Genomic DNA, 25,346 nt, shown 5'->3' on the forward strand with positions numbered 1-25,346 from the left:
TGGTGACTGCTTTGGTAACGCGTCCGGAACCTCGCACTGCACTCTGGAGAGGCAAAACAACAGAAAACCGACCCCCCCCGAGGCCTGCGGAGCCCCCCTTACCCGGGACTGGTGGTGTAGGCTGCTTGTGGGTATTTGAAAAGCTGCTCTAAGGAAATGAAATGCTATTTCAGGGATGTTCTGTAAGCCATGCTGACGTAACGTGTCAAGCCTTTTCAGATTTGTCAAGTACATTTAATAAATGTACGATAGCCAATGTACGATTCTGGGCAAGGTGGAAGATCCTCTGTCTCGGCAGCAGCGCAGGAGAAACCTGCAGTGAACCCTTTAAAGGACACGGCGTTGGGAAAGTGTTTCTCCTGATCAGCCTTTCCTCATAAAGAGGCCTCGAGATCTTCAGAAAGAAGAACAATTCTCAAAACTTTACTGATTAAACTCTGCAGCTCCTGATTTTCTCAGTTTCCTGAGGAAAAGGTGTTACATGGCAGATAGGAGTGTTGTTTAGGCATGTGAATAGGCGACAAGCAGAGCAGAACAGGCTGAATCCTGGAAAGTGGTATGGCTTTGTCTTTGGTTTTGTAAACTGAAATAGCTTCTCAAGCAACAGTTGGAGTTTTCAGGTTCAGGTATTTCTCTGGCTGAGACCACGTAAGGACTGGTTTCCTTTACTATGTTTGAACTAATATAAAGGAATCAGATTTTTACTGTAAAAATATACATTTCCCCATGCAACTTTTCAGGCAGCATATGATGTTTTAATGACTGAAAGGATGTGTTTTTCTCTTCCTTTGATTAATAAAAAAATCTGAAAGATGTTTTTGGAGACAAGCAAGCTTCCCATTGAAGCTTGGTGTCCCAGCTACATGAAAAGCCATGGAGTTATCTCAGTAAGATTGAAACGATTGCGCTTGCTAATGCAGCTAGGATAGATGCTGCTCAGCAGGACCCAGGGAGCTCAGCTGAAGGTCTGGAAGGCCTGGGCGTTACACGAGTGATGGGCTGCAGGTCACAGATACAGGCTCTGCAGTTCCACAGTGGAAGCTGTAGTTCTTGTATGGTGGGAGGCATCCTGAATTGGTGTGCAAGCGAAAATGCTGGGCACGGCAGGAAGTTTCCCGGGCAGCATCTATCACACTTTTTGGTACAATAACTCTTAAGATTACTTTTCAGGCTTAATTTTACTTATTTTTTTTAAAACAGGCATTTTACAACATTTAGTGTCAACATCACCAGCACTATTTGAATAGAAGCAGCCAGTAGGCATTTATCTGCTTATGGGTTCATCATTTTACTGCCGTTAAGTGGCATTAAACTTCATTTCACATAATTTGCATCAATTCGCTTACGTGTCAAAATTAACATAGTATTGTGTCTGAAGAGTGAATCAGCTTAATGAACAGCCAGCTCCACTCAGATTCACTTGTGCTGCTAACTACTCAACATTCAGCAGCCATGCCGCCTGCTCTGGTTCACTGCCGGCTGAAGAATGGAAATGAAAGGACAGTGTTGTCCTGGGAAGGAATGAGACAAAAAGCGTCACATGGAGCCACTGCAAATGGAAATTAATTTTGGTTTTTTTTCTGAGAAGTTTCAGTCTAAATGGGAAATTAATATATCCCTATATATAGCAACGTTACACGTTAGCAGCGGCATTATCTGCTCAATCGGGTACAGGACGAGAGAGAATACTGAAGTGTGATCCCTAGGAAGAGGTAAGCTGCAAAAGCGATTTATTTTTCATGGCCAGTAATTCTCACCAGCTTTAGCAACTTCAGCTTAAGCGCGCAAATACAAAAGTGAAGCCTGAGAGCAGGCTGCTGGTTCGGTCGGCCGGGCCCTCGCCGGGGAGCGCGGCTCTACCCCGCGGCGCCCGGAGCCACCCTTCTGCGGCGGCGCGTCAGCGCGTCCCTGGAAGCCCTAGCAGCTTCGTTTGCGGGCAGGTGGTTCCAAGGTTCACGGGGCAGGGGCTGCTTTTCTTTCTGGAAAGGGGTTGATTGGAGCTCTGGGCGGAACGACGCGTAGCAGAGCTGATAAAGAAAAGGGAGGCTTTGGCAGGAATCACTGGGCTGTGAGCATCCTTCCTCCCAGAACCACCAGATGCATCCTGCCAGGTCAGGCATGAAATGTAGGTGACTGAACTAATTGTGGGTGTCACCCGGGGAACGTCGGAAATTTAGGAGGGCAGCCACCCCTCTTCCCTTGGGGGTACGCGAAGGACAGCGTAGCGCTTTACCCTTTCCTGTTATGCATCAGGAGAGGGCTGGTTGGGACCAGAATGCCCAAGTAGGTGGGTGGAGAACTTAATGCTGCACAAAATAAGGGCTTTATTTAAAAGAAATATTTGCAAATACCTAGAGAAACGAATGAAGGTAGCAACATTATTTTTGTATTTGTGACCAACTAAATAGCAGTTAGTGTTGCGTGCTAACTCGGGCCAAAGTTGTGGGCTCTGCTGTTCCAGCAGTGCTTTCTCGGGGCTCTCGCATCCAACCTGTGATGTGCAGCTAGACCCCAGCTGAGGTTGCTCAAATACAGGCACAGAATTGAATGCTTAGGATTTATCATTCATCAACACAGACACTAGAAAGTTATCCTCTTTTTTTGCACTTGTTTCGCCCCCAGAAAGGAAATGTCAGGATGAATCAGAACAAAGCAAAACTCTTGGACTGCTTTAAAACTGGACAGGGACAATCAACAGAAGACATAGGACAAAACCTTGTGTCAGCCAGTGACACAGTAACTGATCTGCTAGATTTTTTCTCTCTCTCTTTTTTTTTTTTTGTCTAAAATCCTTGTTTTATATTATGGAAAAAGGAAGAGCAATTTAGTTTCTTAACATTAAAATATCACATTTCATTATGCATTTCATTATCTGACGGAAGAAACATGAGCATAAGAAATAATTACTTGCCATATCAGTTCACCTTGCAACAAGGACCGGTGGAGCTTGCAGCCAATCTCAAAGATTGTTTCTTCTCCAAAATCCTGCGTACATTCTGACTTTTTTCAGCTTCATTATAGGACACTATAGAACTGCTTGATTGTTTTATGCGTACTTTCTACAAAATGAACTGTTTTCAGCCATGGGATATAGCTGTATCTTGTCTCTCCAAGGGACTTCTTTTGTAGTAGAACAGGGCAGCTACTGCCCATAGATATAACTATATATTTACACCAATACTGCCTATTTCAATGGCAGTCCAACAGGATTGAAGTTAACACAAAGTTCTGTTACTTCTGAACTGATTTTGGTCTGGGGATATATTATAGATTTTCATTCTTTTATATGGCAGGCTTTTATAAAATCTTTTGTAGGGTTTAGGATGCCTAAAGGGTTTTGGATGTATCACAGCAGCCAAAAGTCTTTTGTTTTAATAATCATAAAAATATTTAACATTTCCTATGGGATTATTCCTTCAATCTCAGTATTCTACAAATGTAAATAACACAGACACCACAATAATGCTATGAGGCAGGCTTTTAAATACCAAAGATTGAAAAGCTTAATTGCATAATTTAATCAAATACCCTGCAAAATCATTATAATTTTCCCTCCACCTCTGTGCGGAAACTGAGTCACAGAAATATTGAATCCCAAATGTATTAGGATGTGCCTCAGGGTAAGTACTTTATGTTTTAAGTGCTTAGTTGAAGCAGACAGTTCTAAGGCTCAGAGTGCTCCCAGTAAAGTTGCTGGAGTCACAGATGCTCTTCATCCATAAAAACTCAGGCCAAGTGTCCACGACCGGTATCCAAAAGGAGATTCACCACCAGTGAATGTTCTCATAAAATAGCAACCACGCTGTCTGTCCTGGCTGTGCTGTTACACATCTATAATGAGGTGGCAATAGTTTTCATAGGATGTAAGAGATGTTACTTCCTTGGTCTCCTTTGATCCACATCTTCCTGTGTCCTGTAGATGTCCTCTACGCTTGGCAGGCCAGCCTTGTTAGGAGGGTGAATATGTGGTTTCCTTATGTCTGGTAATAGCTATTTTGGCAGAGCTTGCTGATACTGGAAATGGTTTTTGTAGGCTTGCTGAATACATTAGCGCACAATAAACACATCCCAGCAGCAAGACTTTAAGGTCTAATGGGGTTTTTCTCCCTTTTAGTGGTTTTATATTTGCATCAATTACAGCTACCATCCACCTCAAACCCCAGTCCGAGCGCTCAGGAAACATTTGTACATCCATAAAAACACAGAAGATAAGCACATCTTCCCCAGAACCGTTCATCTAAGTTTGGCTGTAAGCAAAAACTGAACAGGCAAGTTAGGAGTCCTTTTAATCCTTCAGGATGTGGAACACTCTCCAGTCCCACTGAAATCAGCAGAAGCTGAGGACATTCAAAATGCCAGGGTTATTCTTCATGCCTCACCCCGTGGCAGGTCACATCAGCCAACGTTTGTATCTGCCTACCACACCCGGTCTCCACTGGATCTGCGGTTATTGCTGCTTGATCGGCAACTGTCTCTCGAGGGAATGAAATGGAAGTCCTCGGGGGGCAGCTGCAATTTTGGAAAAGGACTGAAGGAAGGACTGAGTAGGGGGTCCTTTCTGATTCCAGCAAAGATGAAGTTTTTCAGTGAGAGTTAGGATTTTCTTTGAAAGAAAGAAATACGTTGCACCGCACCACTAAAACCACTACAAATGAAACACATTAGAGTCTAATTATTTTGCAGGTTTCTCGATGAGTGATAGTATTCTCTGGAAGTTAAGTCTCTTCATATGCAAAAGCCATTGAGAAAGGTTGTTTTCAATGAAGAATGATAGCTAAAGAACAGTTAATTAATTTCCTCGTAATTCCTTTAATCCTAAGATATAATAACTCTTCCCCAGATATGTCAGGAGTAATAGTTTCTTCAAGTAATAGTTCCCTCCCTGAGTTGTTGGATTTCTAGTCTTCTGAGTCTAGCATCTTAGTTACTCATGAGTTTTATTCTTACTTTCCATCAATACAAAGTAAGTTTCCGTTGAAAATGCTGTCTGTGAGGTAAAAGGTGACACTGAGAGCTAATGAGTATAAAGTGAGTTGTACTAATGCACTTCACTCCGGGTTGAAAGGAGGGACCCGTGGAGCTTGCGCGTACACCGATGCAAAGCTTTTGAATGGGAAAAAAATCTCTGGCGCAAAAAAATCTCTGGTGGGGCCTTGAAAGCTCACACCGAGAAGATGAGCTAGACTGATGACGAAGAAGCATTGTCATGTTCTCAAACACTTGTTTGAATGACTTGGGATTTTTTGTTTATTAAATGCTATTATCTTATCTGCTCCCTGTCGATGGACTTGAGTCCCCTCTGGACTAACTGATCATCTGCACAAATCTCTGGAAGTACAAGAAATGAACCAAATTCAGAGATCGTATAGCCCATTAAAAATATGTAGCTCTGTTCATCCTCATAATTTGTATGCATTTAAGTCTGTCCTGATTTAGGCTGGCATAAGAGAATTGTCCTTTGCTGACATACATATAGATACAACAAGAAACGCAGATGGTGTAACTCTCATTTTCTAATTGGTTGTGGATGTCTGCTGGTTCTTAAATGGATAATAAATATAGCTTAAACAATCTGTTTGACCACAGTTCAGAACTGCCCTGAGAACGTAACCCAAAATACGTCTGGGATAGATACGTGTGTCAAATAAAAACAGGATGCTCACAAGAGAAATGATCTGCTGCTGATATTGACTTTCAGCAAAAGATATGAATAATTTTTCAATTAAAGGCTGCTGAAAACAATTCTGGTTTGTATAAAGGCATTGCCAAGAGCCTTATAGAAAGCAGACTGAGGCTCATGGGAAATATGCCCTGTTTCTTTTCGCGTCTGCTCCTAATTTAACCGCTGGCTGAGATACTGTTAAAATAATGAAAAGGAAGAAAAAGCAACCATTAAAGCTCTTGAGCTGTTTGCCATGAGATAGATGTAATCCTGAGACTCACAGGAGTATTAAAATTATAACAATAAAGTAATACCAGTGCTGAGGATCATTTTGGAAATAAGCAATTGGACAGGAGGTTAATACAACACGAACCTCCAGCGCTCTCATCTTGCCACTACGCCTCCCTGTGAATGGATCAGACAGTTCAACCAGTTGAATGATTAAAAGAGTTTTACGGCAAGGTGGAGCGATTCCTTTCATAAACAAGGAGGTGAGATACATAGTTTTAGTCTGGGGAAATGTGATGAAAAAGTACAGGTTCACTGTAAAGCTGAGATTTCTGTCTGCTTTTCTTCCGAACTGATCTTTGGTAATTATTCTTGTTTACAGCCTCTGGCCTCTCCTCTTCTCCATCTACCCCAACACAAGTGACCAAGCAGCCCACGTTTCCTCTTGAATCCTATAAGCATGAGCCTGAGAGACTAGAAACACGGATTCATTGCTCTTCACCTCCAGACACAGGGCAGAGATTTTCTTTGCCTCCATCTCAAAGCACAGCCAAGCCTCCTATCATGACACCAGCTCCCTGTGCTACCTCAAAACCAGTAAGTAAAGCATGTGTCCAGTTTTCCACTGGGGAAGGTACAGGGTTGTGTGTTAACTGTTACTCGTATTACAACCGATGGGCTAGAGCGCGTGTGTCTGTACGGAATGAGAATGATGGCATGGGCCTTTTACTTCAGACTTGTCTCAGCTTTCCCAGCATTCAGGGAGTATTGGGAAAGGCACTGGGAATCCGAAGGTGGTAGCTCCCCTTCTGATTTACCCAAACAGCAACTAATTTTTGCACTATTCTCAAGCGAGTTTTGCAGTGGCTACAGATCCCAGCATACGCTGCTGAGGTGCCGCTTTAGAGAAGGATAAAATTTTATTTAGGATCTTCTTTTATCTCCCTTAGGAAGAGCTGACGAGAGAGATAGCAGCCAAGGAGGGCATTCAAACAGTAATTCAGAGTACGAGCTGCAGGCGTTCCGAGTTCCTGCTGCCTCTGGAGTCTGAGATGACTGGGAGAGCTGGTGACTAACGGCACTAGTTGCTATCGCACCTCTTGCCCCACCTCACAGAGTAGAGGAAGAAGGGCAGCACTACCAGGGTATTTATCCAGCCCCCCATGTTTACAGAGGTGTCTTCATAAGAGTGGTTTTTTCCATGCGAATCCATGTGCTCAGCAGTTCCTGGGAATACATGAACTGCAGCCTCTGATATTCTCCACTGCAAGATCCACACTGCATGCCATTGTGCCTCCTCCCCTCTCCCTTGGCCAGCCTGGGCCTCAGAGGCATCACTCTTTTTCTTTCTTTTCTCCTCTGCCTTTTTTGCCCCTTCTTTCTTTTTTTGTGTTAATTTATCTGTATTAACCTTATCTTTCCATTCACCATCCCCCTGCCTCATGGAACTAGCAGACTGTGATCTGTCACCAGAGGCAACTACCCTGCACCTGTCTTTCCCAGCTTCTCTTCTAAAAAGAAGCTTTTTTCCCTCAGAATATAAAATCTTTGACATTTTCTGTGTCTAGAAATCTAGAACTGTAAAGGACATAAAGGTTCATGTAGTCTGTTTCCTTGTTGAACAACTACAAGTTCTGTTTCGTTCCAGTTCTTAGTCATTTATTTAAACACAGGAAGTTTTCTCCCTCTCGCCCCGGGAAAGCTGTTCCAGGATCCGAATACGCTAACACAGCAATCCCAAAACCTTTTCGCTTTTGTGTTAGGTACCTCCGCAGTAGCAGCAGCTGTTGTTACGCTGAAAGTGATTTGGTTCTGGATTGGTGTTCACATACTACTTTCAAGTTGTTCACACATATGCAGTAAAACACATGCTCTATTCTGGGGACCCCTTCTATAATGGTTAGGAAGTCTCTGATTTTCAACCTCAAATTTTTTATGGACAGGTTATGATCATTTGCTCTTATAACTGATAGCCATTTCCATTCATTGTTTGTAACATCCTCTTGTACCTGTAGCCAACCTTTGTTTTTCTAGATTAAGCAAGCCAAACTCCCCCTGCAAAATGCACACTTTCTGTTCTGCTACGCAAAAGTAAATAATTGAAGTATTAAATAAAATAAATCCTACATTTACAGTTAGGGAACTCCAGCAGTAACTTTTCTGCAGCTAGCTCACTGCCTTTCCATGTAAGTAGTAGTCTTGGGATACCTAAATTATGAAACTCCAAGGCTTGTAGGACACAAAAATATTTTTGGTAGGCTTCAGTCAATCAGTCATATTATTTGCATAAGAATGTGTTTGTCTGTGTTATGCCAGTACACAGGAGTCTTTTGTACCTGTTAGAATAGAAGTGGGGAAACAACATAATCTTGGCATGTTCCACTGACTGAAAGACTGAAAAGTTTGGGGTTTTTTTAATTATTTGCTGATTCGTACAATATGAAGTTGAGTAGAAGATGACAGAATAAAGAAACAGAATTCTCAGCAAGTATTTATCAGCTGTTGTGGTTGTGTACATGTACAAGAGAGAGTCTGGATGGAAACTCAGTAAGTTGGATGCCATTATCTCCTGTTCAGAAGAGACAGAAATACATAGGATGTATAACAAATTATTATCTTTAGTTCATACCCTACATACTCATTTATATCTGAGAACAGTGAGGGTGCAGCGTTGCCAGTGAATCATTAAGGTTTTGGTTTACTTGGGAACACATGTCAGCAGCTATAGATCTGTGAGGAACAAAGCCCTGGATGTTTAATTTTCAACAGAGACCAGAGAGATTTGCCATGCTCTTCTAGTAGGAGAAACTGTTAGAGGAGAGGAAGGCTAAGTTTCTGCCTAAGGGCATGAATCAGAAGATGATGGGTGTTCACTCAGGACTGTTGCGTCTCTAGATCCCTGTAAGTTATTTACCTACTGTTCCTTTACAAATTTGACAGTAGTAGACTGACATTCTTGATTTGAGTAGTGTATTTCAAGCATTTATTTTGAGCTGTGTGTTAATAAATACATGGTTTCACAATGCACATTCCATAAACAAATCTGTAAAAGGTGAACACAATTTCTTGTTTACTTAGATCACCATTTCTTGGCATAACAATTCCAATTATCTTAAAAACACACTATAAATTATATGCTAAATGGTTCCATAGTGGCCATGCTGTTAGATGATCAGTTTAATGACAGGGAAGCTTCTATGTTGACATCTGAAATGAGAAGTTGACTCTTAGCTACAGGGCTCTGTCAACTTCAATCTCATTTACTTATTACATTGTTTAAGTAGCGATGATGTGAGATCCCAAAACTATTATAAATGATTCATGATTGCTATGTATTGCAGTAGCAAAGAGGAACCTTTGGACCCAGACCCAGAATCATTCTTAAAAAAACCCAGAGAGCAGATAACTATAGGAAGGTGCAGTATGAGGACTTGGAACTAACCTGAGACCATTTTTATAATTAACTGCATTTAAAGCTGATTTTGTACTTGTTTTTTATATGTCTGAGACTGTGCTGCAGATGGTTAAATCTGTTCAGTAAGAGAGGAGGCATGGAGAAAAGGATAAAAATATTTCTATCCCAGCAGATGTAATCAGAGCCTTTCATGTTTTAGTAGCACTTAGTGTATATTTTGATGTGATTTTTAAGCCTTAGATTCTGGCAAGGGGAATACAAAGTGGGAGAGAGCTCCTGAGAGAGGGAGATCCTCCTTCAGCGAGTATCATCTCAACACAGTATACAAACCTAAGCAATTAACCTCATGCTAAATGGATGACTCTGATAATCACTGAGGTCTGGATTTATCCCACCTAACTTTAGAAACCTCTCTGAGCTGCTTAAGTTGCGAGTATAGTAGCTCTAGTTGCCTCTATATCCCACAGAGAGGCATTTGCAGGGGATGAATCAGATCTTCAGTGGGCTGAACAGCCTTTAGCGCCAATTATAAAGGGAGTGACTCCGGGTGTTGCATTTCTAAGTGAAGCACTTCAGTTAGGTGCCCAAAGCTAGATGCGATGAGGCTGTGACACACCATTGCAGCAGCTCTTACAGGTCTCTGGGTGTGTAGGTGTTCCTAGTAGTTGAGTTAGAAAGTTGTAATGAGAAATTCAGCTGATAAGAGATCAAAGCTATACCAAAAGATTACTGTGCACTGCATTAAATGGGGAAGGAGCAATTTGATTTTTCACAGTACAGTTCATGACTCTGTACTTTGGCCTTGTGTTGTTTGGACTGTGTAACCTTCAGGCAGTAAGCGGTAAATGATAACTCTTCTCTAATGTGACATTACTAACCATGAAAGGAATGCAGAGAGGTTGCAAATTCAGTAACGAACATGTTTGCCCTGTTTCCGCATTGCCCGTATTTTAAAGTGGAATGTAGTATGTTGAGCTTCATGTGGTTGTATCCTTTTCATGTCATCCTTTCTTCTTCCACTGATGCGTAAGACCCTATGAAAAGAGCAGTATTCGCTGTCTCCTGCAAACACAAGTGTTTTTGTGGTACCTCATTTCCTTGCCTTTACGGGTTTCCCCTCTCCTAGCGTGAGAGGAGTCCAGGCCAGAAAAAGAAGATTCGAGCTTCAAATTGAGGAGTTACTGCCTTTGAGTTCCCTTTTGGTGAAAACTGGGGTTGTGGCTTCCTTGGCTCAGGAGAAATGACAAAGGCAGAACATGCTTACAAATGGCCCTTCCCATAAGACTGTGTAGTTACTACTGTTAACTTCTGAGCCAAGTAATTTCCTGGAATGTTCTTAAAGAGGGCATCTCAGCCAGAAGGTAGTCTGAGACTTACTCTAAGCTTGTGTGAGCAAGTCCTGTTAAAACTGCAGATAGAGCACACAGGAAGAACTGCGAGAGTCCAGTGTGCATCCCTTTTACACAGTCCTTGCGGCTCCAGCGTATGGAAGAGGAGAGACGTAACCTACAGCCGGGACTCCCCCTTCCAACCCTAGATAGAGAGGGAAACAAGGTTGTTTCTGCAGCTACCTGCTTGTTAAACAGTAGCACTTCCCTGCAAGGCTATTCATGCTGTTTCTTAGCCAAAATGTAGTAAACTCAAAACCAGGGCTGTTAACTTGTTCGGCGTGAAAGGCTGACTTCACGCCCTGCTGCTGGCAAGGAGCCTGGGAACCAGGATATACGCAGCGAGTCCTTCAGCTTGGCTCTCTCCAAAACGCCGTGCCACCTATCAGAGCTCCATAATCTAGCTGGCTGATTAAAGAGATTTAAATCTGATGAAGAGAATAGCAAAGTGTTCTTTGATTCTGATGTTGTCTTTAAAAAAAAAAAAAAAAAGCACAGGCTGGGAAAAAAGGAATCCAGTCTGCAAATGTACAAGAACTCGCTATTTCAGCATTCATGTGGTTTAAGGCAATATATTAGAGTGCCAAGACACTACTGTGATTCAGCTTTGATTTACACCACAGTAAACTGATCATAGAAATTAGAGCCAGAAAGGCTGTCACTTACCAGTGAAGAAAGCTCTTGCAGTGGTGGTGTGCCCGGGCTAATTTTAAGTGCCTTAATACCAGCCCCCCTTTCGGGAGATGACTCTGGTCTCTAACAGATCCTATGGGCTGTAACAAGCCATCATTGTTTAAACATTTCTCCCTACTGGAGCTGTTGCTGTCCACGTGAAAGTGTGTTTCATTTAAAAATGGTATATATTTGTCCAACAGTTGGCATGTAACTAACAAATTGCAAGCCCAGTAAAGGAACAGCTTTTTGATGAATTCTCTAACAGTGATATACAATATTAGTGGGGAAATGTTTTGAGCCCACCTGATTTGATTTCAGCCTCCTTTGACAGAGCATCACCGTAGCTCTACTGAATTGAATACAGGCTCACAGGAGAATTATTTAATATGGTTGGAAAGTCCATAGTGAGATTCAATAGTGAGACATAGAGAATAAATTAACCACTTGGAACTGAACTTTACAAAAATAGAAAGCTTCAGCTATACCACACTACTTCTTTTTAATTACAGATCCCGTTTTATTAATATTCTGTCCTCCCACTTCACCTTCTCCCTATTAGTTGCATCTTTTGTATCACATTTGGTATTTTCCTCCCCTTTTAGCATTTAAAATATGCAACAAGTGTCTTACTATCCATTTTCTATTGGTTAATTTTCCTTTTTTTTTAAAGCTACGTATTTTGTTTAGAAGAAAAAATGTCCAGTCACAACCTCCTGAAACACTGGTTTCCTAATGTATTTGTATTCTCGTTGCAGTGTTCAGATTCATGGCAATCAATCTTAGGATGCAGAGAAATTGTATTGCATAACGACGATTTTTTCTGCCCTGAGGAAATGTGTGTCTTGTGTCAGCTTGTGGCTTTTTCTGCAGCCACAGATAATTTAATCAGCTATCTATGGATTCACTCAGTGGAGAATTTATTTTAATGGCATAAAGTCCTACAATTCCTGTTCCTCCTAGTCCTAGATCAAAAGGAGAAAGCTAGGTGGAAAGGATGAAGAGCCAGAATGCTGAGTCCAATGAATTCCCAGCTGCTTTGACAGCTCTCATAAGGCTATAAGTAGCTAAGGAAATTAAAACTAGAGCATCTATGAGTCTTTTTTAAGGTACACATTGCTACCAAAATCATGACCCCAGCATCCTGAAGACAGAGTTAGTGGCTTAAAGCTAAGTTACTTTTATCACCCTAAGTCCTGCATTATGCATGGTATAAAAAGGCTACACCTAAGGATCTGGCCTCATGTGTCTATATAAATAGATATCTTTTGAATAAGTAACATGATGTAAGAGGGTGCTTTAAGATTGATCACCTGGTTTTACCCATTGAACTGATTTCTCATAGCACAGTTTATTTCTGAATTTTAGACTTGTTAATTTAATAAGCATCCTGTTATTTTGCTAGATTGGAACTTCTCGTAACAGTAAGCTCTATTAGCAATTAGAAGCCAGACATATACTGATTTAATGTAAACCTGCAGCTTAATATAAGATCCCTGACAGTTTCTTACCAGCTATAGCTGGGTAATTTTGGAACACAAAAATTATTTACCATCTAGGCTGTTTATTCACAAAGCAGGTAGGGATTATAGACCAAAGTCTTTCCAGGAGAATGGAGGAGAGATGCACAGTTTTGAACCTGTTCTGTTGCACCATGGCCTCAAGTTGCACCAGGGGAGGTTTAGATTGGATATTAGGAAAAATTTCTTCATCGAGAGAGTGGTCAAGCATTGGAACAGGCTGCCCAGGGAGGTGGTGGAGTCGCCATCTCTGGAAGTGTTCAAAAAAAGTGTGGATGTGGTGCTTCAAGACATGGTTTAGGGAACATGGTGGCGCTGGATTAATGGTTGGACTTGATGATCTTGAAGGTCCTTTCCAACCTTAGTGATTCTGTGATTCTGTGATTCTGTGACCATGCCTGCTTAGACTAGAGGGAAAATACAGCCAAGAATAAGGAAAAGATGCTTATGGAAGGGAACCCTATGAATTCCTCGCAACCTTCATCTCTCTTAGCCCTGTTTTGTCCTATTGTATTTTTAGATACACTGTCTTTAGTGGCCAACAGAGCTTTAAAGAATGTAAAAAGCTGGTTGATACCAAAAGGAAACGGTCTACATAGAGCAGTGATATTCCTTCCTCACTTCCTTACAACATTCCCCAGTCCCCTCCGCTGACTGGATGAAATAAACTGTTGAAGTTGGGAGAAATGAAGGGGACATCACAAACAACACTCAATTCTGTACAGTTTCTTTCCCCAAGCTTTCATAGTTTATAGTGTTACTACCTGCTTGTGCATGAGGAGAGCAATACAACTCTTTAAAAATACAGCTTGTGTCTGTGGTTTTTTTCTTTTAAGATTACAATCAAGCAAGTTTGGCCATTTGAAAGTCAGCTGCATGGGCTGCTGACTCAGAAGAGGACTAGATACCATCTTGGCAGCAGCTTGGAAAAATGTTTCCATTGTGCTGGTGAAATGAATGCAAAATATTTATTCTTTGAGCTTGTTCACAACAGCATTCTCAGCTGGAACTGAGGGTGGGGCCATGTGGAAGACATTTGTAGGAAGACAATAATGATTTGTACAGCATGCATAATAATGATTTGTACCAAGGTACGCATAATCTTATTTTATGATTAACAAAGGACAAGGCTCCTACCATATGGGGCTTATAAGCTGAAGTGTAAACCGGTGAAGTAATCAACAGAGAACAAAAGAGAAAAGGTAATGGAGGCAGAAGGTCAGCAAAAAAAAGGGGAGGAGGCAGAATTCAAGAGGGGAGGTTTTAATTTAGCCTTTTTATATGTTTAGGGTTACAGTAAATTGCCAGTGATACGGTTAATACCTTCAACTTTTGAAATTTTTATTTATCATACTTTTTCACTCACAACTGCACAAGCCAGGGCATCTGCGGTATGTAGAAAGTCCTCTTCCTTGTACCTCAGAACAAAAAGTTACTAATTGCTGTTTTGTGGTATATGAGCACATATGATTCAAGCAGAAAAATAAACATGATTCTTGCCCTAAGGACCTTATTGTCCAAGAGCCTGATCTAGCAAAACAGGCCAGGCAAATTCTAAAACCATAAGAAAGCATTGGCTTAAACAGGGTTGTTCCTAAGTCCTACTTCCAGTATACGCTTGCAGAATAGATTTTAAGTGTAGCCATAACATAGCTAGCAATGACAGAAGGCATTGAAGGAAGGTAATCTGAAGGTTACAGCACTGAGTTTTGTTGAGGTTGCTATGTATTTATGTTGCTGAATCTCAGGTGGTGTTTTGTTTTGGTTAATGTCAATGTGATGATGGCCTTGATCCAGGAAAGCACTTAAATGTGAGGTTAATTTTAAGTATATTGGTAGTCCTGTTGGAGTCAACAGTACTAGAGCACTTAAAGCTATATGCATGCCAAGTCACTTTGCTGGATCAGGTTCTTTGTACAATTTTTATTGCCTATTAAAACATGAATGACTAGCACAAGTATCAAAGATGAGAAAGGAAGGTGATGGACAGACAGAGGATGGAAAAAAGAGTTGGGGAAAACACTAAAGGTTCAGAAAAGATTAAGTGAGGGAAAGAGCTTGGGAATCAGAAAAGAAGAGAGCTCCCGGTGACAATGGAAAATAGCTAATGACGGAGTGGCAGGGAGAGCAGCAGCTGCAAGATTGCTATCTGCCGCCTGTGGTGTGTTTGGCCTTTCAAGCTTTGGGTGTTGCGGTTGTATTTACTTGGAAACATTCGTGGTGTGTACTACCTCGGGATCCAGCTCCTTATATAAATGGAAACAGCTATTGGTGAAGACATGGCTTATGAAGGAAGATAACAGATTCTTCTCCTACCCCTTTCCCTTAAGGACGCTGATAATGACCGCACAAGAGTACATCCCAACAGATCTGTTGCACACAGGGACAGGACGCTGCCAAAGCTGATTTCTTAGGGAGTACTGTGAGGAATAGTTTCCAGGGGCACTGCACAACTTTCTTTCCTGGAATACGTCTTCAGAAAAAGACAGCAAGATGCCACTGAGCATGGCTGTGGTACAATAGGACATAATACAAACTGGTCACCAAGTAGTTTTTTCCATCATCTGAGATTTTACAGGTACAGAGGCTACCTTTTGAAGGAAACGATGTCTTCTTCAACCTTCCTTTTTTTTCTCATGGCCTCAAGCATTTGGCTGTTGCTGTTTTAGAGAAAAAAATCTTGGAATTCAAAGGGTGTACCAGTTGCAGAGTCATAAAGGAAAAAAAAGGAGAAAAATACAGTGCCAGTCCTGGGCATGCTTTGGAGATCAGAGCTGGCTGCAGCCCTCTGCCCTATCAGAGATCACTTGTGCAACTCGTAAGTCACTTGGTCTCCCAGTGCCTCAGTTTCCCATTTATAAAAAAATGGAGTTACACTACTGTAAGTCAAAGAGATGTTATGATGATAAATACATAAAAAAGTTTTACAGAACTCAGATATTTTTTGAACAGGAGCTGCAAGTGGCTTAAGATAAGCTAACCAGATAGCATGTGTTATATTTAGTTTGTAGGAACAGGCTTTTACAATGCGGGCTGTAATTGTGTATAGGAAGCTATCATATTTTCAGAGCACGTCAAGATTTACACAAAAGATCACTGTAAAGCAGGCTGCTCTTCTGAGCCCTAGGGAAGCATGTCAAGAAATAATTTCAGCTCTTTGTTGACATTTAACTACAGACTGAATCTGCATCTAAGCTTACGTGCTTGTGAACCCAGTGTTTGCCGTATCCACACTATAAGCATCCACTGCCCATGCATACACTTCTGTATCCGCACCCCCACAAGCTCTGCAGTAACATGAGCATGGTGGCAGGCTTGCTGGAGGTGTATCCCTGGTCCTTAGTGTAGAACTAATTTCAATTTTTTTTCAATTCTAGTTCCTGGAATACAGGAAAAAGCCTCACCAGTATTTCCATGTCTCTCTATGATATTGTTTGTAGTCATAAAACATTTAGCTCAGACACTTGATATGCTTCTTGCTTAGCACAGTCCTTGCTTCAGTCTTTCCAGACGGTGTCAAACCACAGAACCAGTATAGAGGACGATCTGGTTTCACCTGTTGTGTACCTGAAATGATGGAAGGATATAGTTAAGAGGCTATCAAAAGGCAAAGTATGCATGACAGAAGGATGATTTCCATTGCATGTTGCTGTCACTGCAGATGTCTTTTATGCTTAACAGTAAAAAAGCAGCAGTGCACAAAAATTAGGCTTAGAGTGATCAGCAGTAGATCGGGCAGCAATTCAGGAAGAGGGTTAGGTTCCTCAAGCTATGCAGTTTCAGTGCCATCTGAAAACCAGCTTTTTGTCAAAAATCAATTTATTTGGAGATTACAGGCTAACTGTAGGCTCTGGGTTGAAGCGAGCTTATTAATAGATTGGTTTGTCTACACATAATAGTAGCTACTCTGAGATAAAAGACTTCACAAGCTATAGTGGGGCCACGGATGGCACTCATACCTAGAGTTTGTCAGCTGGGGGGTGGGCTTGAAATCTAACGCAAGCACACAAGCCCCGAGTGCTAGGAGGAAGTCCTTCTGAGGTGTTTAAACTCCTCCTAGAACTGCACTGAAAAATACTTCATTATCTTTGCCCGTCTCTTTGAGGTAGCTTTCAAATACTCCTTCTGGAATCCTATAGAGTATCAAGATCCTCGGTCACGATAAGCTCTGCAGAAGGTGGCCACCTATAGCGCAGCTCATTTGCTCCATGTTTAGCCTGCAGTTACCTGCTGCTCAATGCAGATAGTGCCAGAGTGAATTATTTGTTCAGTCCAGGTCTGTGTAACTTTCTTGAAGAAGTTCTGTTGAGCTTGTGGGTGATTCAGCTCTGACCTGAAGGTTGTCTCTATTTTTCAGTAAACCACTCTTGTAACTCTGACCCGCATCATCCTGCTAACATCTAGGCTCAATAAATCTGCTTCCAGCCTTTCAAAACTGCTGATGATCATTAAAATTACATTTTAACAGTAGGCTACTAATAGGTTGCTAGACTTTTCCATAGTTTACTCAAGCCTGAAGTGTGGTATCAATTAACCTCAGGCTTTGTCAGGGAAAAGGTGTTTCATTTTAAGTTTAAAACATATCATCATTGAAAGCTGGTGTAATAAGTGTTTGCACAGTGAAGTCACCATCCATGACTGAGGCTTTGAAATATAACACTAAGATGAAGAAAGTGAAATGGTGTATAGTAAATGTGTTAATTTAAATCAGATTTCACTCGGAGTATTTTTTTTTTTAATTTTTTTTTTATTCTCGGTGGCCTCTGTTCTGCAGATTACTCATCAGTACTCTGGCCTCAATCCAGCTAAAATACTTGAGTAAGCGCTTAACTTTAACCAACACAAATAATCCTGTATTCAGTGTCAGTGAATGAAGACCCACATAAATGTGGACTCGCGCTTACTCTTCTTTTCCATTCACTTTAAATTAGTGAATGCATACCTGTTTTTTAGCATTAGTATTATCCTAATCTGTTATTTGTTTTTTTTTTTAAATACACATTTGTAACAGCAAAATATCTATTGTAATCGTGCTTATTACCTGATTGCTGCAGTTCTCTCCAGCAATGATTTCTCCTTGCCCCTAACCGTGCCCCTCAGTCTGATAAGAGGTAGGTCTTTACTCAGAGCAAGGAGCACTCAAGCATACATGTGAAAACAAATAAAGTATATCTTTTAGAGCATATACAATAACAAACACTTAAGACAAGAACACTTCAAAACTCCGGAATAGATGAAAACGAAGTGGCATCCCTGTGTCTGCAGAATCAGGCAGCACGCTTGTAACGCCAGTATTCTTAACAAACTCGGGTTAGTCCCTCACAAGTACTTAACCTTTTTTGAACTTTGTGTTCAAAAGGACAAAATTTAAATTGTTGGGCTGTCTGATTACTAATGCAGCATGCTGGTAATACTGATTTGGACTACACCTATATTTTACATGAGTAATCTAAGGAATTAATATTGGCCTCAAAGGCTTATGTAGAGAATGCCTCTGATATTCTTGACTCAAAACTCTGCCTTATCCAAGTTGCAGAGTGATACAGGATCAGACACACAGCTAGAGATTAGAAGTTATGTAAATAAATCCTGCCTCTTCTCCACTTCTGCCTTGGCTTCTCTGTAAGAATTTAGCCAGAGATCTAGACTATTCCTTGGTCTTTTACTTCCTTTGAAGTTTATTTTTTAGAAGTGCTTAACTCTTCTGTCACAGGTGCCATTTATTTTTTTCTCAAAGTGAGGTGCTGCAGGACACTGTTCATGTATAAAATAGTTTCTGTGTTTCTGGTGTTAGATCAAAGGAAGTTTTGTAAATCTATCCCATTTCTCAAGTAAGTCAGTGACAGAGCTCACTAGGATTAAACTGCAAGTTCATTTGCATACAGAAATATTTAGGAAGGGCTCTCCACCAAAAATGTGAAATCACTCCACACACTCAGTTCATGTCTTCAGAGTAAACAGACTTCAACGCTCAGTACCATAACTGCAGTGAAGATTTAGTAGAAATGCAAGTTGTCCCTTGCATCATCTTTCCTAGTGCTGAATTCACTCCTATATTCTTTTTTTTAACCTAGGATTTGGCTAAATTTGATTATTGTCCCATTTATGTTATTCATTTAACCTACTAAAGATTCCCAACTGTGACTGCTTATCACTAATAATTAACTCTGTAAAGTAATTAATATTATAGCTACTGTTATGTGGGAGGATACCTGCAGTGGGAGGCAGTTACTAGTTAAAAAAAAGTAAAAGCAATATACAGTTGTTCTGTATTCCACGTCACAAGACTCCTGCTTAGGATCACTGTGTGAGTCATATTCTGATGATATTGGGATGAAGAAAAAAAATCATTTCAGGGTAGAGTTTTTATCCGATGGAAAACTCTGAGCCGTTTTAAAATGAAATCATTAGAGCTGTCTTCAACCTCGCCATACAGTATTAGAAATACATATAGAATATATACACTTGCTCCATCACTTTCACACCTGCTGCAAGATAGTTGTGCCTCTAAATCACTGAGGGCCTTGCAGGTTAGGGACAGAGCCCCGAACTGACACCAGTAAGGATCCCCTGGAGAACACGCAATGCCGACACAGAGTGCATTTTCAACGCCAGGTTTTCTTATGGGATTTGGTTACTGCATTCTAAACAAACGGTAATCTCCGAGTTCTCACCACCTTCATTTGTACATGCTACACACTGACATGATTATAGCATTTAATACTTCAAAAGCCTTTTAAGACTAGAGCAAATTTTATTGCATTCCTTCCAGGTACAGGAAGAAAAAACTTGAATCCAGTATTTTGCATAAGGCCTCCCCTTCCTTACTAGTTTGTCTGGTGCTAGAACAGAGGTTCCTTAGAAAAAAGTTAGAAACTACAATTCCTGACAGCTGCTCTGTTCGCTCCAAGCTTTTTGAGGTAAGGAGGACTTTGTATCAGAACCAGGCCCAGAGCTCTTAGAATGACAGAATCTTTGGGTTGGAAGGGACCTTTAAAGGCCATCTAATCCAACCCCCCTACAATAAGCAGGGACATCTGCAACTTGATCAGGTTGCTCAGAGCCCCGTCCAACCTGACCTGGAATGTTTCCAGGGATGGGGCATCTACCATCTCTCTGGGCAACCTGGGCCAGAGTTTCACCAGCCTCATTGTGAAAAATTTCTTCCTTAGATCTAGTCTGAATCTGCCCTCTTTTATTTTAAAACCATTACCCCTTGCCCTATCACAAGTTCTCTTCACTGGGACTGACCATGTTCTCTAACCGCCTAATAGACGCTTGGACTGCCACCCCACAGTCAGCCTTTTCACCATGCAATTAGCATTTTTAAATACCGAAGGGATCCAAGATGGGATCGTAATCTCAGCCTCACTGATTCTAGTGTTCTCAGCTGTCGTAAACCACTGGTATCAGTTATCACACTCTAGCAGAAAACAAGCAGGAGTTTAATTTACAGTTTAACCAGCAGATGAAACCTTTTTTTCCAATAACTTCTGTCTTTTTCTACTTCATGAACCAGACTAAATTATACCAAAATTAAGCAGTGAGTGTTTTAAATTAATTTTGTACAAACAGATTGCAACAGAATAAGTGTATCTATGACATACATTTGGAAAAATTCTAAGTTGTTCATTGACAGCTCATCAGGAGAAGAGCTGTTAACTACTTGAGTTGTATATAACTGTAATTGTAGTAAGGAGCACTGGCAAATGGTGGGAAAATTACCATTTGTAGTTTACTCCTGCATTCAAAATGGGTTTGCCTTGATTTGCATTTAGATGGGAATTCCTTCTTGTTGCTCCTCAATCCATTAGGTTTTATAAGGTAAGTAGCTTTTTTTTTTCCCCTGAAGTACTTCAAAGGGCATTCAGTTTTACTACTGAACTATGAGCTGCGCAGGCAGCACCCCTAGCACATCAGTACTGATTCATTAATCAGAATGAAAGGAGGAATAGAAAAGTCAGGAAAAGCTTTGAGAAAGGCAGCCTTGAATTCACCTGGAAATGCCTATTTCTAAGTAAAGCACAGGTAATGTTTTTGTTGCAATGCTTGAATAAGTCTGTTCTGCACGGACTTGTGATTTGCGGCAGCATTTCTTTTTTTAGGTTGTTCTTTCTATTCCTATCCAGTCATCAAAGACTAATACGTAATCTTTATTATTACTCAAACAAAATTTGCTTTAGAATTTTTCTAATTTAGAATGAAGGCTACTTGTTGGGGGGGCAAAGCAAATTTACAGTTGTACTAGATTGTTAGTAAACTGGCTTTTGTACAAAACATACACATAAAGACTTCTCATTGAATTATCATACTAAGACTAAACATATTTTTCAAAAGATTGGACAACAATAGAAACAAAAGAAAATAAGTCTGGAAAGTACATTAAAAATTAATTTTCCCCCACAGCACAATCAACTGTATGTAAATAATTCCCAACAAATATTTTTTTTAACCTGTTGCTAAAAACCTCCCATGACAGAGATTTTACAGTTTTTTTCAGCAAAGTGTGCTAGTGCTTCACTGTTGTTACATTCAGAAAGTTCTCCCAAAGTCCAACCTAAGACTTCCTTGCTAAAGGCTAAGTAGATAACTTCTTATCCCATAACCAGTGGATCCAGAAGATAATTAATAATTCTCCTTCTTGCAAAAACACATTATACTTGGAGACTGTTGTTATATTTTCCTTCAGTCCCTCTTTTTTTTTTTTCGTAGACTAAGAAACCAGAAGGTTTTCAAGTACTTCTTTACAGGTCATGTTTTCTGAACTCCTAGATCGTTGTCATTGCTTTTCTTTGGACTCTCTTGGTTCATTCTCGAGTTCAGTGCCCAGAACTGAATGTGGTATCCCAGCTGGCATCTAACCAGGGAATGTTTAGAACAGATTCTCCGTGCCTGACCTATAACACATTTGTAGATAGCATGGGGTTTTTTTCCAAAAATCTCATATTGTTGTCTGACATTTCATTCTCAGGTCTTTTCCTTGCATGAGTGCTGCAAGCCAATCCCTTCCCATTTTATTTTTGCATTTGATTATTGTGTAACATGCTCTACTTACCCATATCAAAGTGCATCCTATTTTTTCAAAGTGTTGCAGAAATTCTCAAGATTATTTTAAGTTCTAAGGCTATCCCTAAAAGAGCAGCATCTTTTACCACTGAGTCATTTGAAAATGTGATCAGATTATTCATTATTCCTTCATCAAGTCATCAGTGAAAACACTGAATGATATTAGATAGAACACAGACCCTTGTGGAACCCTTGCTTAAACCCTTCCAGTTAGATAAAGAAATCTTACTACTTTCCTTGTGAATATTGTTGTGACCTTTAGCAGTCGTTTCACCTAGACTAGCTGGCTTGCTTGCCTGAGCGTCAAAAGATAGTGTCAAAAGTTCTGTTAACTCGTGCTGCTTCTGCTTACCACAAGACTTCTAGCCTGTTATTGAAATGACTGAGATTGGCTTGACATTGTTTATACATGTTGGCTGTTACTGATGACCTTTCTTTCCTCTAGCTACTTAAAAGGGTGTATTTGTTCTCTTACCCATCTTGGAATCAAATTTACACTGAGTAGTTTATAGTTTCTTGGCTCCCTCCCTGCACCTGTCCTTACAGGTAGCTATGCTAAGCAGAATGAACCTGACCAAATGGAGATGTAGAGATCTAGCCAGTCCAGTGACTGCAAATCATTTTGTCCTAAGCAGTTGTCTAAAATAGGCCATGTGAGTGATGTCCTAGAAATGTTTTTCTTCACTGGTTACAGAAGCAGCAGCCTAGGGTAACTCATTCAATACAAAAATCTACACAGTAGGTGTTGTTCAAAGCATTTTGATATATAGCTGGTCTGATGACTGCACTGGTAGATCTCTATCCCAATGGATGCATTCCCACTAATTCAGGGAGGCAAGATGGCAGGAAGCTACATAAAAAATAATCTTCTGCCAATGTTAATTGCTGTTCACATCCCTGAACTTCCCCTACAATTTAAATACTTAGTGTTCTTATGAAAATTAATGGGATTCCTTCAGTAGGACATAGGATTACAAGGACTCCTAGGTTATGATAGGTTTTCTCATACACATTATAGGACTGATTTTACTTCTACAGAGTATTAGTAACTCCCTTTACCCTAGAAAACTAAACAGGCAGAGACAGAGTAAGCAGTTAACTATCAAAATTGACATCTGAGCCTTCCCAGAAGTCCTAAAACCTCTTTTGTTTACATCCACGTTTTTATGACTTTTGCTGTTGTATCAACCTTGAGTTGTTTTCCTTTGCGTCTACAAAGATTGCTGGCACTGCTGCATCAAGCTTCTGTATTAGCGTTATGTCATAGGCCCATGTTTTTTTGCATAAGTAACGCCCCTGTAAAAACCAAATTGAAACCTGGCAAAGAAGAAATGTATTCAGGCAGTTTTGGTTTTGTGTATGTTTCTTTTAAACTTTTATATACAATATTTATTTTGCTTAGCAGTATTTAGTATACGAAGTATATACTGTCACGTCACGTTGGGTACCTCAGTTAAAATAGGTTACCTGACACACTCTGATAGCAAATATTTAAACCATAATCTAGACAAATCCTTTGGTTATAGTTAATAGAAGCCTCCTGTGGCAGTAGAACAAATAGTCACAATAAACAGATATCAAAATATATAATACTATCTTGGTGGGAATTATAGTTCCTTTGAAAGACAGATCTTTTCCCTATCTTTAATCAGTAATCCTTTTATAAAATGGCAGGCAGTTTGTAGAAAGAGGTAATACCTAAGACTGTTAAAAATATCTGCTAATTTGTCTAATGCTGTAGTAGTTCACAATGAACAAGACGGTGTTTTCACCATTGATGTAAGCCAACTTAAGAGTGGGTTGTTTCCAGGAGGTGTGGTGCCACTGTCACTCCTGGTCTTGGCACTCCTTGTGCCAGTGTTAGCTGTGCAGTGAGTTGGATCAGGAACGGATCTGGAGAAAAAACAATCTTTTCTTTTGGTCCGTTTGGTTTTCAGCTGCATCAGTTTCCTGTTCTGACTCACTGTGTTGCCTACAAGCCTAAAGGAGCTAGAATGCAAAGCAAGGAGCAAAATGAACACCATGATCAGCAGCTTGTTCCAAAATTGGTTTAAACAAACTGTGAGACTGCAGGCAGAGTGAGGGATGGAGTTTCAGCCTTTAGTTCTCAATTTCCTTTGCGGTTTTTTGAGCAGTGTGGATGTTACAAGATAGCTATAATGTTTCCATTACAAATCTCTGTTATACATTAAATTCCTGCCTTTAAATTATCTTAGGTTTCTCATAGTACTCTTTGTCTGGATGTAGATTCTGTCACTGTAAAACCCTCATCTTGCACTAAGCTCTGAGGTTCACAGTGCAGTGTAGCTCACTGCATGAAATAAACAGGCTTAACTGACTTCTTATAAACATGTCCGTGGTTCATAGCAGGTGAAACGCAGTGCACACCTTTGAAGACTCAGTGTCACTTCCAGCTACAAACAACCTTGGAGTTGTATTTCCTCATGGTTGGTGCTCACTAGATAATTATGGTGAGTAAATACATGTTGTTTTAGAAAAAGAAACAAAATCTTATTATTCCCAATCAGATATGTCATCTCACTCTTCCTTTGGTTAGCAAAAGAGGTTTAAAACTCTTATCATGGTACATGATAAAGAAGATAAATTATTTTGAATTTTTAAAGATAGCTCCCAGAGATAATTAAAAGTTTCTCAAGCATTTTAATTAGTAGGCTGAAAATATTATAAATTAATATGAACTGCTTTGTTATCTTCTGTGGCAGGTCAGAGTATTTATTGAAATCCTAGAAGTCTTTAACTAGGAACTAAATATTTTAGGATTTTCTTTCCAAAGGACCTTTACAGTAAAGAAGAACTGGATGTTAACTTCCTCATCTGTCCTTAAAAGTGTCCCTAGAAAGAGGCAGCTTGGGAAAAAGGTTAGCTTCCTTGCTTGAAACTTCTCTGACTTTGAGACATGACAAACAGACAGCTTTCTGTTTTTGCATAATTTTTAGCTCTTTCCTCCTGTCGTAGCTTTAATTCTAAATATCTTTCATGCTTTCCTATGTTCTATGCACATTACTGTGCTATCCTAGATCTATTCAACCTTCCGTCCTTGAAGGACTTGCTGAACTTTTGAAGCTTGAGCCTCTCCTTAGGGACGAATACATTTTAAATGTTCTCTAATGGCTCCCGTGACTCCTTTGGAGCACCATGCATGTGTGTTTGCCCACAAGATCTGTTGCCATTGCCAAAGAAATAATCTCTTTATCCACCCCTACAGCATCCATGCCTGAACTGGTCCTGCTGGGCTTCCTAAACAGTCAGTGGGGACCTACTCATTATAGTTAAGGAAGTGGAGCTATAGCTTACCACATCACACTGTCTAAACAAACCTAAACGATGAATCTATTTCAAATATTTCCTTATTTCCATTGATCCTGCTGTAGCCT

At 40.3% G+C, this 25,346-nt stretch overlaps 1 protein-coding gene across 3 annotated transcripts in view; it reads left to right on the top strand.

Moving 5' to 3' along the window:
• Positions 1–25,346, top strand: part of PRKAG2 (protein kinase AMP-activated non-catalytic subunit gamma 2) — a gene marked incomplete at its 5' end in the record, with an annotated part of 237,177 nt that overhangs the window by 154,868 nt on the left and 56,963 nt on the right. For all 3 annotated transcript variants that reach the window (XM_081996735.1, XM_081996736.1, XM_081996737.1), the window contains one exon: positions 6,273–6,487. In XM_081996735.1, coding sequence (XP_081852861.1) covers positions 6,273–6,487 — 215 coding nt within the window. The remainder of the gene's footprint in view (positions 1–6,272; positions 6,488–25,346) is intronic.

Source organism: Phaethon aethereus, assembly GCF_964289735.1.
Source record: "Phaethon aethereus genome assembly, chromosome: 2".
NCBI lineage: Eukaryota > Metazoa > Chordata > Aves > Phaethontiformes > Phaethontidae > Phaethon > Phaethon aethereus.